The 14772-nt window shown below is 44.2% G+C and overlaps 1 protein-coding gene across 1 annotated transcript in view; it reads left to right on the forward strand.

The window, feature by feature from the left end:
- The window catches only part of MYPN (myopalladin), a 96494-nt gene that overhangs the window by 11605 nt on the left and 70117 nt on the right, over positions 1-14772 (forward strand). The window contains exons 2-3 of the mRNA XM_059729881.1: positions 8003-8178; positions 8878-8929. Of these exons, the coding sequence (XP_059585864.1) occupies positions 8003-8178; positions 8878-8929 (228 nt within the window). The remainder of the gene's footprint in view (positions 1-8002; positions 8179-8877; positions 8930-14772) is intronic.

Here is a 14772-nt window from a genome sequence, read left to right on the forward strand (position 1 = left end):
CCATCCCAACCTTTCAGGCAACCAGACTTTACCATAAAGATGTTTGCAAGTCAGATGTAGTGAAAATAAGCCCAAATATCTCAGAAGATTTTATTAAGCATTTGACAAGGTGAAGTTGGTTCTGCTTATCTAAAAAAACAAGTTTTAACTAACTTGAATAAAAATGGACAAAGACAAGGATGACAACGTAAGACCTGGTATGATGCTAACCCAAAAATGTAGGTCATAGCTGAAGAACACCACTTAGATTTTTTAATGTGTACATTGAGATAGTTTCTAGAGACCATCCAGATGGGGGTCCCTTGTGCTAGACAAACATGTACAAGTGCCAGTCCCTGCTCAAAGACTTTGCAACCTACAAACTTGAGGGCACTGACAGAAATGCAGCTCTCTGCTGTAACTCGTGGCACTTTGCAGGAAGCATCGTGAGTTACAGTGTTCCTCCTGGCCCAACAGACATTTGCTGCTGGGTCTGGGGGGTTGAGGGGATTGAGCTCCAGTTTGGATTGACATCATGCTGCAGTCACTCTTCCCTAGCCCTGCCCACCCCCCTTCCCCACTCCAGCTCCAGTGTTGTCTTCAGAATGGGAGGGGGAGAGGAGGGAGTTCCATCTGGGGTTTGCCAAATCTGCACTGGAGGGTGGGTGGGGTGGGTGGACTGGAAGTGGAGCAGGGGGGCACAAACTGGGCAAACCCCAGACGGAACTCCCTCCCCTCCCTTCTCCCCCTCCCATTCTGAAGATAGTACCAGGGGTGGGGATGGGTTGCATCAGCCCAGCCCTGCTCCTGGTGTGTGTTCACAGACATTAATGAAAGTGCTCTGCTTTGGAGCACCTTCCTCAGAAGTCATGTAACAGGGGTTCAGATTATCATGCAGTCGGGCACTTTTAAAGTGCTCTACAGCCTTGCCTTTCTGTAAGGGCAAGGCTGTAGACCACTTTCAAGGGGCCCATCACATGAAAAATGTAACTTCTGTCCACACCTCTAATGTAAAATGCAATTAAAATCCCCTCCACAACTCTGAAACAGTAACTTCTATTTATTTTGGCTACAGTGCAGATAAGAAGTAAGCACTAGTGGAGGGAGGCTCTCATGTGCTTTCATGAAGTTATAAGTTATGAGAACCTCCTCTAGCAATTTTTGAAGTTCTGATACAGAAGGAAGCATGTAATGTGGTATGTCTGACATACAATCCACCCTAGTGGTGGCAGATGGACCTTCCTTATCCTCTCGGGTTGAGAGGTGTCCACATTTTTCCAAACTGTTTGGCTCATCACTGCTAAGTTAATTTTACTTGTGAATCACATTGCATGGTCTGGCATATACAACCATCCTGCAAGTGTCATGAGGGTTTGCAGTTCTAAAAACAGGCTGCATGTCATGAGATTTCTATGAAAGCATTCTCTAACATACACACAGAGAACTAAAAAGACAATAAACCTGTAATTATTTCATTTATAGTTAAAGGTCATTTAACCTCCATCAAGCTGTAAGAATTTCCTGAGATTTTAATAAAGACATCTATCAGCTTTATCTTAAGCTCAAGGAGCCAAATTCAGCTTTGGAGTAACTCCACTCAAATCACTGAAGTTATACCAGGGATGAAAGCAACACAGATTATTTGACGCTAGTTGTGCTTAATATGAATCTGACTTGTGCCATGGAGCTATTATTGCAATTCATGGCAGGAATAAAATGTCAGTGACAGAGACTATTGGTACTTTAACCATGCCATGTATCTCAATGTCAGAACTCCCTTTGTAACTGACATTTCATTGCTACCACGTACAGTATTTCAACAGTAAGAATAAAATGTTAATTAGTAAGAAGTATATGACATTTGAAATCTTATATGATGGTTGTAAAATCATACTAAAACATTCCTTAAAGTGGTAATGAAGAAAATAATATTTGGATATAAATATTTCTTTACATTTATAAAAATTAGAAAGGAATTACAAAGGAGCTTTCGTTTTCTTTTTTCATGATTTTTAAATAATTCAACTCAAACTTCAGGTAAAATGAAAGTAGTAAGTAAATGATATATGTTAAAACTGAGATCATGTCTAAAGTGTCTGTTGAAGTTTACTGAACAGTTTAACCAACTCAAGTTGCTAATTTTGGAGGGGTGAGAGGAAGAGTGAGTGTAGAGGAAAAGATAGAAATAACCCAATTATGCATCATCTCTTCTTATGGGTTTAATGGCAGGATTCTGCATTCATGCAAGTTAATTGAAAGGAAAAAAAAGCTTACGCAGTATTTTCATTTTCCTTGCATGGAAAAAGCCCTTGCCTCAGAAGCAAGTGAAATATAGTCTCCAACATGACCCTATATAATCATTAAATCCTTATATTTTACTCAGTAAGTTAGTCATTAGAAATATCAATAACCATTTTATTTTAGTGATGCTTGTATCAGAACATTTAGTATAATACATTTCACTTTATCTGTGTGTTGAGATAGGAAACATCTAAGAGGACAAAGAAACAACATGGGTTTAAAAAAAGGAAAATTAAAGTATATTATGGGTGTGTCTACATGTGCACTTTACTGCAAGTTGCCTAATTAGCTCCACAGTAAAGTGTCATCATCTACATGTGTGGTACTATTAGGCCACAGTAAACTAATTAACTCCACTGTTGGATAATACAGCCCAACAGAAGCAGTTACATGCACTCAAATGCATGTGTGGATGGTGACCCAGGCTGGCTGGGGCATGAGGGAGCTACAGTTAGCACCACACTGTAGCACCCTCATGCCCCTGCCAGCCCCTCTGCAGCATGTGGAGTCTGGGCAGAGCAGCTCCTGGCTGGCAGGTTGACCCTTAGGGCCCACTGTCAGCTGGGGCTGCACCGCTCTAGCCCCGTGTGCTGCAGTCCCAGGCGCACATGAATACGCTGTGCCTGGGAGCAATGAACTGTGGCATGAACTGCAGCACAGTTTATTCAGCTGTGCTAATTGCACATGTAGATGTGCACTATTTTTGGCAAGATACTGCTGAAACTTGTATGGTTTCTGTATGGAAACTTGTACTGGTAATTCTTTATTCTCTATAATAGTATATTTCATTATTGTTGAAGCAAGATCACCTGTTGCCATAAGACTACTTTTTTTTTTAATTGCATGAAGTGCATATATAAAAATGCATTTGTATTGCTATGACACATTTACCTAAAGTAATGGGCAACTACACATCAAAATGGTCTCTTTCACATACAAGTAACTGCTGATGTTTCTAGTTATACAACTGCAAATGAGCTTTTGCCTTCCTTTCTGAAAACTTGACCATTACTGTCAAGTGAAAGAACTGAAAAATAAGCCATGCTTTAGATCAAGCTAATGACCTCCTTTATTGCTCTTTGCGGATTACAGGATAATCATCTGAAATTTCCTAGTAGGGCCTAATCCAAAGAGTTCTGTTGACTTCAATGAGATGTTTGTGGTCAGGGTTTTAGTGCACAGGATTGTATTTTTCTTCTATGGCTGATAAGAGCTCCTAGACTTATTCATTGCCAAAAAAGTTATTCCTTCAGGAAAAAAAGTCCTGTTTTCCAGATGCCAAACCCCTAAATTGTATCCTCCCTAATTTTTGTAATGTTTGTATGTATGCAACCATGAATTCATTTAAAAATATCAAATAATTTGTACTACAAACCACATTCAACAGACAGCTTTACCTATTTAATAAGTATAAAGATGTCATCCTCCCATGGTTTGCCCATAACAAAGAGAAAACTAAATGAAAGTTCTTCTTTAGCTCAAATAAAAGGGTTTTATGATAGGTTTGAATATACTAGAATAGGTTCTGTCCACACTAATGGTGTGTGTACCAAACTGATGCAACCCTGGAGTCGCTGCTTCTTGACCAAGGAAAATGAGCAGAAAATATAATATATACTTGTGGAAATGCACCAAGCATTTGTTTTTTATATTCACACACACACACAAATATATCAATAGCAAGTACCTTAGCTATTGACACAGTATAGTGAGCATATATAAACAAAAAGCCAACAGGATTTTGCCAAATAAAGAGTGAGTAAAGAGCTATGCAATGTCATTGTAGCTGTTAGGAGAGAAATAGTACTAGGCTAGCCAACCAATCCTTAAAATATAGACTTCCTTTGAGTTATTGTAAAATCCTTCTGGCTAGGTGGTGGCAGCAGCAAGAAAGACCAGGTTCAATTATCTATAGTTTTTTCCTGAAAAGGTTTAAACAAGATTGGCTCAAGTCCCTGCCCACAACCTAAAAACTAAATTACATCATGCGTGCTCATAACACACTACTTCCCCCAGTCACAAGCAGTAAGTCTAATACATCTGGGTTTTCTTAGAAACGTCTTCTTTTTTGGACCCCTGTGCTGCATCTGGAGGGCAGGGGCTAAAAATAAGAGCAAATGTCCAGGTTTTCTGCTTTCCCAGGCCGGCTGCTTGGGGCTGGGAGCAGTGAGCAAGGTGATTGGTTGTCAGGTGTCATGTGCTTCCTGCATGGACTCTGGCAAGAGAGTGAGAGATGTGGGAGCTGCTTCGGCAGCAGGGCTGAGGGAGGCAGGGATCTGCAGGTCATGAGTGAGGGGCACCAGCAGGGCTGGGGGGGCAGGGCAGGGGACTGCAGGTTGGGAGTAAGGGGCACTGGCAGGGCTGGGAAGGGAGCAGGGGGCTGCAGATCAGGAATGAAGGGCATGGGAGACAGGATGGGTGACTGTGGGTTGGGTGTTCAGGGCACTGGCAGTGCTAGGGGGCTGTGGGTCGGAAGTGAGGAGCACCAGCAAGGGGTCGGGGTGTGTGGCTTGTCAGTGAGGGGCAATAAAATGGGCAGAGGCAGGGCACTGGCATGTCACTGCCCCCACCACCAACATATTCCTCCTGCACCTCCCCCCCCACCCCCTCCCTAACAGGGATTGACAGGCCACAGCAGGGCCAGGGGGTTGAGGGGCCTTTCATTTTAATCATAGATTTTATTTGGGGGGGGGGGGGGCAGAGGGAGGGGGTTAGAGAATTTGCAAATCTTTTTATCAGGAAAAATGAAGATCCCTGTTAATTAGATCAATTTATAGTACTAGTTATAGTCATTGCTGGTAACTTCTAAAAGTAGATAAGCAAAGCAGACACGTGAAAGCACAAAAGTGACACATACAGTCATTTAACCTTAGAACTCCAACACTCCAGTACAAAGGAATGTCCTTCTAATGGGAAAGCAACACAAGCAATCAGATTCATGCCACCAAGCCAATAACTTTATGGTTCACAAGCTGTAAACTCATGTCAACTGACTCCACAGGCATGGATCTAAACTAAAACCAGCGCAAAATAAATTAAGGAATACCCTCTCCACTTTAAAAAGACCACATTAAGATTAATGGGCCACAAATGGCAGCTGATTTCTCCTCAGTTATGTAATTAGTATTTAATTTCTGCTTTTTACTACAGGTTTCTAAAACTGCACTAATTACAACACTCCCTTGGGGCTCAGCTTTCAGTTATGGGTTACGATTCTGTTAGATTCTATCTTCCAGTGCCATGAGCTGCCTTTCCCTTCTTTTGCCAGGAGGCTTTTCTGAAGATTATCCAGAATTCTCATCCTGTCTGATGTATGCCACACGTTGGACTGAAATGTAATATTTCCAAGATGCTTATTCAACCGGAGTATTAAACCTAAGCAACCTCCTAACTAGGGTTAAAAGGCAAGAGGGTTCAGATTATGGCACAGAGCCCAACTGCCTGAACTGTACTTCTTCATGGGAATATTTTATATAGTAATAGAAAACTTCTTTTTCCTTGGCATATAAACATTATCCCTACACCTTCTTCTTAAATTATGAAGTGGTTATAAATGCAGCATTATGTGACAGTAAAAAGAGCAATATTACAGTAAATTCCAGCTCTGCTTTACTTTGTTCCAAACTTGTTATGACACTTTAGAGGGATAAAGCTTAAGGCAGATTTTTTTACCAAGTAATTTACTCCTTGTAAGTAGAAATGAGCCTAAACCAAAACAGTGATCTGTATACATCCTGGGAGGAGTTCATACCTGGATCTGCACTTTATGATTTGACAGAGCTGTGTCTGGAAGACAGATACCATACTTTCTTACATACAATACATATTTTTTTTCCAAAAACTAGCTGCTGGAAATGATAGTGGGCATCATATGCAAGAAATACAGGAAGAGCAATTTCTGCCAGTTACCAGGCAAAAGCAAAAGTAAAATCTGCTCAAGACTCACAGGGAACAGAATAGTGAGCAAGCTTAACTGCTGGCACTCGGTGGCCAACTCCCAATGAGTGTAGACATTTGGTTCCCTACGGACAACTAGCAGCAGGACACCTTGTGCTGCTGCTAATTGTCCCTAGGGAATGCCTGTGCCACGAACCTTCTAGCATGCAGCAGGTTACCTCAGGTAGGGTACAGTAGGCTGGGGGCCACCTAGCAGTCTTACCTGGGGTCCTAGATGCCGGAGAATCTGCAGCTGCGTCACTCCTGCAGCTTGGAACTTAACCAGCAGACAGAGCATGGCTCTGGCTGGCCAGGCTCCAGTTTTCATAGAATCATAGAATAGAAGGACCGCAAGGGACCTATATGATCATCAAGTCTGGTCCCCTGCCATGGGCAGGAGGTGGTTGGGTGTGTGCATAAGGGGGGCTCGCACCAGGAGGGGGGAAGGGAGGTTCCCTTGCTGTACATGCCTCCCCACCTACCCCTACTGGGGTTTTGGGGGGGAAATGGGGAGCAGTCACAAGGCAGGGGGCCTCCGTTCCCTGCCCTGCCCTTCCCCAGCTCTGGGTGCAGTAGGCATGAGGCTGCTGCTATCAAGACACTCACATGGGTAGCGCAGGGGTGTAGGGAACCCATCCCCCACCACACGGGCCAAACCTGTTCCCCCCACCCCCCAAGACCTGTGCACACTCAAAAGAGGAGGCTCCTTTCCCACACACCCCCAGCCTCTGCGTGAGCATCTTGACAGCAGGAGAGGCTGGCATTCCCAGAGCTGGAGCAGGGTTGGGGAAAATGGAGCCCCCCTGCTTGCGGGCCCAGCCCAGCCCCCACAAGACCCTTCTTGGGTTCATTGGTGCTCTAACTCATGGCATTTTGTGTAAACCAGCATAGAGCGCCTCTCCAACATTCTGCCTGAACTTTTGTACACACCTTTAGTTAATTATTACAAGGAAAGATGTTTTCTCCTTCATTCTGACTTTCAAAAATAAGGTTGTGCATTTTATTTTAGTCTGTGCTGTATGTGATAAAATATGGTAATTGGTAAGAAGCCACCTTCAGCCTACTGAGAGTACCCTATCTCATCTGCTAATTTTTTTTTTCAGTTGCCAAACATCAGTACAAAAAACCAGCATATCACATACATAATAAGGAGGAATAACCATCTTTACTAAGGAAACACTGATCCAGTCTGTTGTCCCAGTCTCCCACGCCACATATAATGAACATCAGGAAAGGATGCCACCTGAATTTTAGAGTTACATAAACAAACTGAGAGAAAAGGATCAAAGAGAAGCTTCATAGTGCCAATAAAATTGTTTTTGGCTCTCTCAAAATATATTCAAAAAATGTATACACCTTGTATATCAATTTATTCAAGTAAATGTAATCTAATTCATGTGATGTGAAAAGAAACTGAAACAGAACTCCAAAGTATGGGCTCTTTCTCTTCTTTTTATCCTGTTAAACCCCTATACCTGAAAAAAGAGCTCTTCATTTCTCTCCAGTCCTTTCTTTTATATCCCAAAACCTGGAAAAAAAGTTGCTCCTGAAGCATACTTCTTGGTGTTTTAAATAAACTGTGTTAATATGATGTAAGTGCCATATAAAAACAGCCACACTATTTGCTGTAATTACATATTCTAAAGACATATATTGTTTATTCTTTCACTGTCAATTTAATTTGCCCATGACAGCTATTTGCTTAAGGCAATAAACCATCTGGTTCGTTAGACCTCGTTCTGGTTGTCAAGTTTCTGTCATGATAAAATGTATGCTTGCCTTACAGGTGGTACTGTGAGGGAAAGGAGCTTGAAAACTCACCAGACATTCAAATTGTTCAGTCAGGGGATCAGCACTCATTGGTTATTGTTGACGCTTTTGAAGAGGACACAGGACGTTATTCTTGCTTTGCTTCAAACATCTATGGGACAGACTCAACTTCTGCAGAGATTTACATAGAAGGTAATGTTATAAATCTTTGCAGAAAGCAATTAATAAGACATAATTTAAAAAGTAGGATGTATTTTATATACTAGCACTAGATTTACAGGTTCTCAGGGATGATCTAGAAGAAAGAACAACTCCATTCTGGATGAATCTAGTTATCATTGGGTGCATCTACGTGTGTAATGAATGCACCTGAATAAACTCTGGCACAGGTTACACTGGAGTTTATTGCTCCCAAGCTACAGTATCCTCATGTGTGCCTGGGACCACAGCACATTGAGCTCATCTGGACATGCCCTATATGGTCATCAGACCTTGATATTTTTGTGATGGTAGTACTGGACATCTGAGTGAAACCTTTATCTGAGCACACAAAACTCCAATTTATATGGCCCAGGGTATGTAGTAATCAAAAAATTTAGTCCTATTAGTAACAGATAAGGAAACCAGTAGCGTACCCAGTCAGGCATTCACTTAGGGATGCTGTTTTCTTCATTTAAATCCCAGCCTCCAGATTTATTACTGGCATTCTGTATTTATTTCAGCACAGAACTTTGCTTATTTTTACAACACGTCTTTTAGTTTATTTTAGCTATCTAATATTCTGATCTCAGAAACTTATACAAAAAATTCCAGTAATGAAGGGTTGTATGATCATTGCACAAATTGCTGAAAAAAGTAAGAAGCTAAGTAAATGTTTTTGCTTTTTTACAGGTGCCTCTTCATCTGAATCTGAAGGTGAAATTAGCAAAGAGGAAATGGATCAGTAAGTGTTACTTTAATTTAAATCTTCTAAATGTATTATTTAAAACAAACAAACAAAATATGGATGCAATTTTTAAGTTTTTAGGAATGAGGTGCAAGGATTTTGTGGTTGATATCTTTTATTAGACCAACTGCATAGCTGGGATAGACCAAGATAAGCTTTTAAATGCAGCACATTGTATACAGTGTCTACATGTACAATGATTGCTTGCACACATCTACAATGATTGTTTACAAACAATGCTGAAAGGTATAAATATTAATATAAATGTCTGTGAGCTGCAATACATTAAATGAACTGCAAATTCATGCAGAATGAAAAATTTCAGATTTCAGACATAAAGAGAAATTTTTTAGTAGAAATGTAAACCAGTATATTAATTCCTTTAACTTGATGTTTTGACCAAATACAGGTATTCAGTTTCCTTAAATGTTATATCCAAGTTCTATTTTAGATAGAATTTAGTAAAGTTTTCTCCAGTTATAGATAGCAAAAAAGTGACATGCTAGGAAGTCTTCACTCTGTTGCAGAAAGTGATTATACAAGGACTAGTTATATTTAAAGTCAGGGAATTAGTATTTGTAAGATACCCTTCAGAGATCTGTAATATCAATATGAGATAGAAAAGTTCTTGTTTTATTAGGAAGGTCCAGAAAGCCAACAATGTGTCATATCTATTTAGGTAAAAGTTTAGAAAATGATTCAGCCCTTTCATAGTGAAATCCACCATCTTTCACATTTAGATTCTGATTCAATACTATTCAAATCAATGTCAGTCTTCTCATTAATGGATATGGAGGTGGAATCAAATTGAAAACCAGAGCAGTCAGAGCTTTATGCTGAACTCCTTCAAGTGCATTAATTTAACATCAAAGGCAAGAAGTCCTGAAAAAAAATCCAAATTGTTTTAATCAAAGGGACTCAAGCAGGCTCTTTTTTTCTAATTTTCATGAGATGGGTTTGCATCTCTGGGAATTTCATTTTGATTTTAAAATTCAAAGCCAAGTTTGGACAAACCTGCTCTGTTTTTCCCTTATTTTAGGCAGGAACCAGAAAAACCTTACCTTCACATGCTTCACACTCACGAAAAACCCTAGGCTAGCTTGAATTGTGACTTTTGCCAAAAATGTTATACTTACAATGTACTCAAGATCAGGAGTTTTACTAGGGTCAAGGTTGTATAATGAAAACATGGCACAACACTAGCAATGTCTTCTTTAAATGTCTCACATATAACACAGTTCTTCTCAATCATAAGGTTGAGACAGAGAGTTTATCCATTTGTGCTATGTCATAGATTTCGTAGGTTTCATAGACATTAGGGCTGGAAGGGACCTTGAAGATCATCAAGTCCAGCCCCCTTCCCCAAGGGCAGGAAGTCAGCTAGGGTAAAAGGATCCCAGCAAGATAAGCATCTAATCGTTTCTTGAATGAGTCCAGAGTAGGTGCCTGCACCACTTCTGGAGGGAGTCTATTCCAGGCCTTGGGGACTCGGACAGTAAAGAAGTTTTTCCTTTTGTCCAGCCTAAAGTGGTCATGAAGGAGTTTATGACCATTGGTCCTTGTTATCCCTTGGGGTACTCTGGTGAACAGACATTCCCCCAGATCCTGATGCACACCCCTTTTGAACTTATAGGCAGCCACCAGGTCACCCCTGAGCCTGTGCTTTTCCAGGCTGAAGAGTCCCATGGCTCTCAGCCTTTCATCATAAGGCATATTCTCTTGCCCCCTGATCATGCACGTGGCTCTCCTCTGGACTCGACATGCTCTTTGATGACCAAACAGTCATGCTCGACCATCACATACCTCTCTCCTGTGGACTCAGCTTCCAGGTGGCATAGGCTATGGGCCAGAGAACTCCATTAACTTCTTGCGAAAGAACAGTGCCAAATGCTCTATCCAAGGCATCCGTCTGTAGGGTAAAAGGTGATTCCAAGTCCGGAGTCTCCAACACTGCCTCATGACAGAGGGCTTCTTTGTCTTCTTGAATGCCTGCCTTATTCCCTGCATCCCATTTAAGGGGGCCCTTACTCTTCCTTTGCAGTAAGTCAGTTAAGGGCGCTGCGATTTCTGCAAACTGGGGTATAAATCGATGATAATACCCTGCTAGACCTAAGAACACCCTCAGCTGTTTGCAGTTCTGGCAGGGATTATAATTACACAAGGCTTCTACCTTGTCAGCTAACAGGCAAATATGTCCCTGACCTACCATAAACCCTAGGTATTTCATCTCTGCCTTACCCAGGACACATTTCTTTGGGTTGGCTGTGAGCCCAGCTTGGCATAATTCTTGCAGCACTGCCTTAACTGCTTCTAGGTGCTCCTCCCAACCTTGCATATAAATAATAATATTGTCTATGTATGCGGCCGGCGTATTATTGATGTGGGGCCAACACCCACTCGATTAACCTTTGAAAGGTAGCTGCCACCCCATGTAGCCCGAAAGGCATCCATCTAAATTCATACAAGCCCCACAGTGTCAAATGCCATCTTGGCTCTATCTTCCCTCCACAGTGGCACCTGCCAATACACTTTTGCCACATCCGGGGTTGAGATAAGCCTGGTCTGTTCCACTTTTTCCAGCAGCTCACTAATCTGAGGCATGGGAAAAGCATCAAATTGCAATATGGCTGTGACAGGGGGCCTCCCGGGGCCGAGCTCTGTGGCCCGCCCGCCTGTCGCCATGACAGCAGGCCTACTCAGGGCCAAGCTCTTCATGGCCCACCCACCTGTCTCTGGGCAACCGCCCGCTCATCTCGCCCGCCACGCCTTTGATGATAATCAGTTCAATTAAGATGATAATTAAGCGGGAGGCTGCCCTTCGACTGCCCCGATGCCCAGGGGCGCTCTGCGGCTCCGACCTCCCCTAATACCGCAGCCCAAGCCTCGCAGATGGCATCATGGTGTTCTTCCTCACCGGCCCCCGCACTGGGCCCCAGAATCTTCTATGCAAGACCCCACTATGGTCTTCTCTACTCAGGCGGCCACTCCGCCGTCATCTAGGCTACCTCACCCTCCCGAAGCCTTGTTCCCCTCTCGAGTGTGGTTCCCCTGGAACCTTCGGCTACCTAGCCCTGGCCCACCTCAAGGCCAGTCGGGACCCCAGGCCCCCGGCTCTTGGGCGTCCCTCGCGGTGGGCCCCCGGCCCTTTTGACCCTCACTGGTCCTGGCCCCAGCATGGGCCAGTCAAGGGAACTCTCCCCTTCGGGCTGGGTCTTTCTAGCCACTCACTCTACTCCTTGGGCCTCACCGTGCCACTACTCCCTTCCTCCTAGGAGCAACCGCGGCACCTCGCCCACCTTACTCCCACTCTCGGGGTCCGCCCTCTCTGGGCCCCTCAGAAACACTGGCCCTCTCGGCCCTCATCCAACTCAGGGGTCACCCACCCGGTGGTGGTGGGAGCTAGGGGTTAAGGCGCCCCGACCCGCCTTTCATTGGGGTGATCACTGGCCTGGCATTTCCTGGGGGCTCCCGCACCACTGAGAGCCCCACCAGACCACCCACTCCCGGCAGGGTGCAGTTTCAGGTCATGCCCAGGACCAGGAGCCTCCTGCCAACCCCTTGCAGCTCCCCCTTACCTCCGGGTCATTCACAGCAGCCCTAAGGCCAGGCGATGTTGCTGCCTGCTCTCCTGCAGCCAAACTGCCTGGTTTATGTAGGCCCCAAAATGGCTGCCCTAATCAGGCACCTGGAGGCTGCCAGCTCCAGGCCCTTAAAGTGGCAGGAGCACCCTGTGCTCCGCCACAATGGCATTCACTTTCCTGAAGTCCACACATAGCAGCAACGACCCATCAGGCTTAGTCACTGCCACAATGGGACTGCACCACGGACTTCGGGACTCCTGAATGATGCCCTGTTCCAACATTTTAGTAATTTCCATCCGAATAGCCTCATATCTATAGTGGGGAATCCTCCTCCATTTTTCTCTGACAATCTGTCCCACAGGGGTTATTATCTGATGCGTTATCCCTCTAGCATATCCTGGAACCTCACTAAAAATGTCTTGAAACTCATCCACCAAAGCCCTCAACTGTTGTTGTCGCCGAGGACTGAGTTGAACCCCAACCAAGATGATTATCCCCTCGGCACTCTGCTTCGGGTCCACCACCACATCCCAACCAAACTCCCCGTCTGGTGGAGAGGGGTCACTCAACAGACCCTCCTGGTCCCTCTACTCCTTAAGAAGATTAACATGATATATTTGCCTCTCTGTTATGCCCTGGTTTATATACCACATAATCAATGGAGCCAACTTGCCGAACCACCTCAAAAGGCCCTTGCCAACACCTTAGGAGTTTGTTCCCAGTATCTAAGAGTAACACCAAGACCTTATGGCCTACTTGAATGCTTCTTCCCTGAGTCTTCTTGTCATAGGCAGCCTTTTGAGTACTCTGTGCTACCTTCAAGTGTTCACATGACAGCTCTGCCACCCTCTGCAAGCACTGCTTTAATTCTTGCACATACTCTATGTGGTTCATGCCCTCCTGAGGTACTTCTTCCCAACCTTCCCTCACTGTGTCTAACAAGCCCCTTGGACAATGTCCATATACTAAATTGAACGGGGCACACCCCAAAGATGACTGTGGGGTCCCCCATGCCGCAAACAACAGCAACGGAATCATCAGGTCCCACTTACAGGGCTCAGCTTGCACACACCACCACAGCATATTTTTCAAGGTCCCATTAAACCTTTCCACTAACCCATTGGTTTGGGGGTGGTATACGGTTGTATGCAGTTGTTTAATTTGTAGTACCCTGCACAGACTCCGCAGAACCCCTGACATAAAATTAGACCCTTGGTCCATGACAATTTCTTTGGAAATGCCTACCCAGGCAATCCATTTTAGAAGTTCTTCCACCACCCAGAGCCCAATGACAGTTTGCATAGGGACTGCCTCGGGGAACCGGGTCACATAATCTATGATAACCAATAAATACTGATGTCCTGCCAAACTTTTAGGGAGGGGACCCACCATGTCCAGCACAATAAGGGAGAACAGAACTCTTATCATGGGTATAGGCTGTAAAGGTGCTCGAGCTGGCTTATGCGTGCTTACCCTCTGACATGCCAAGCAAGCCCGGCAGAAATTCTCCACCTGCTTGTACATCTTAGGCCAGAAGCACCATTTTGTTAATCGGGCTTCTGTCTTGTTATACCCCATATGTCCGTCCAAGGGGTTTTCATGGGTCAACCATCTAAATCGATATGGTATTAACAATTGAGCTACCTCTTCCCCCATCTTGGGGCCCTCTCTTTATCCTATAAAGCAACCCCCTCGTGACCTCAAATCTGGGCAGACTTGCGTAACATCCTGGGTCCACCATTTTCTCATCATTTTTCGCCAACTCAGTCTCTTTGATGGTCCAGAACTCCTCCTCTACCTCTTGCACATTCCGGAATGACCTACTACAGGATAGCCATTCCACGTTGAAGCCTTCCTTCACTGGGTCATCCTCCTCGCTCCCTAATAGGCCAGCTTCGCCTAGCCTGTCTCCTCTCATGATGTTTAATACCTTGTAGATTTCTCTCCAGTCCCAGCCTAGAATCATCAGGTATGGTAAATCAAGGGCCACTCCAACAGTCATTTCCTTAGTGGTCTCCAATACAGTAACCTGATACACCTTCCGGGGGTAGTAAGTGCTTTGTCTGTGCATGCACATCATCTGGATCGGAGTGGCTTTCTGCACGTATTCACCAGGTGCTAGGGTCTCATGTATAAATGTGTGGGCGCACCCGGTATCTATGATGGCTTCAAACCTCTCACCTCCGACCCATGCCTCCACTACTGGCCGTGGCAAGGGGCCACTTTTAATCTCCTTCCCTATGCTACAGTCCATGGACT

This window comes from Alligator mississippiensis, chromosome 6 (assembly GCF_030867095.1).
Source record: "Alligator mississippiensis isolate rAllMis1 chromosome 6, rAllMis1, whole genome shotgun sequence".
NCBI classification, from domain to species: domain Eukaryota; kingdom Metazoa; phylum Chordata; order Crocodylia; family Alligatoridae; genus Alligator; species Alligator mississippiensis.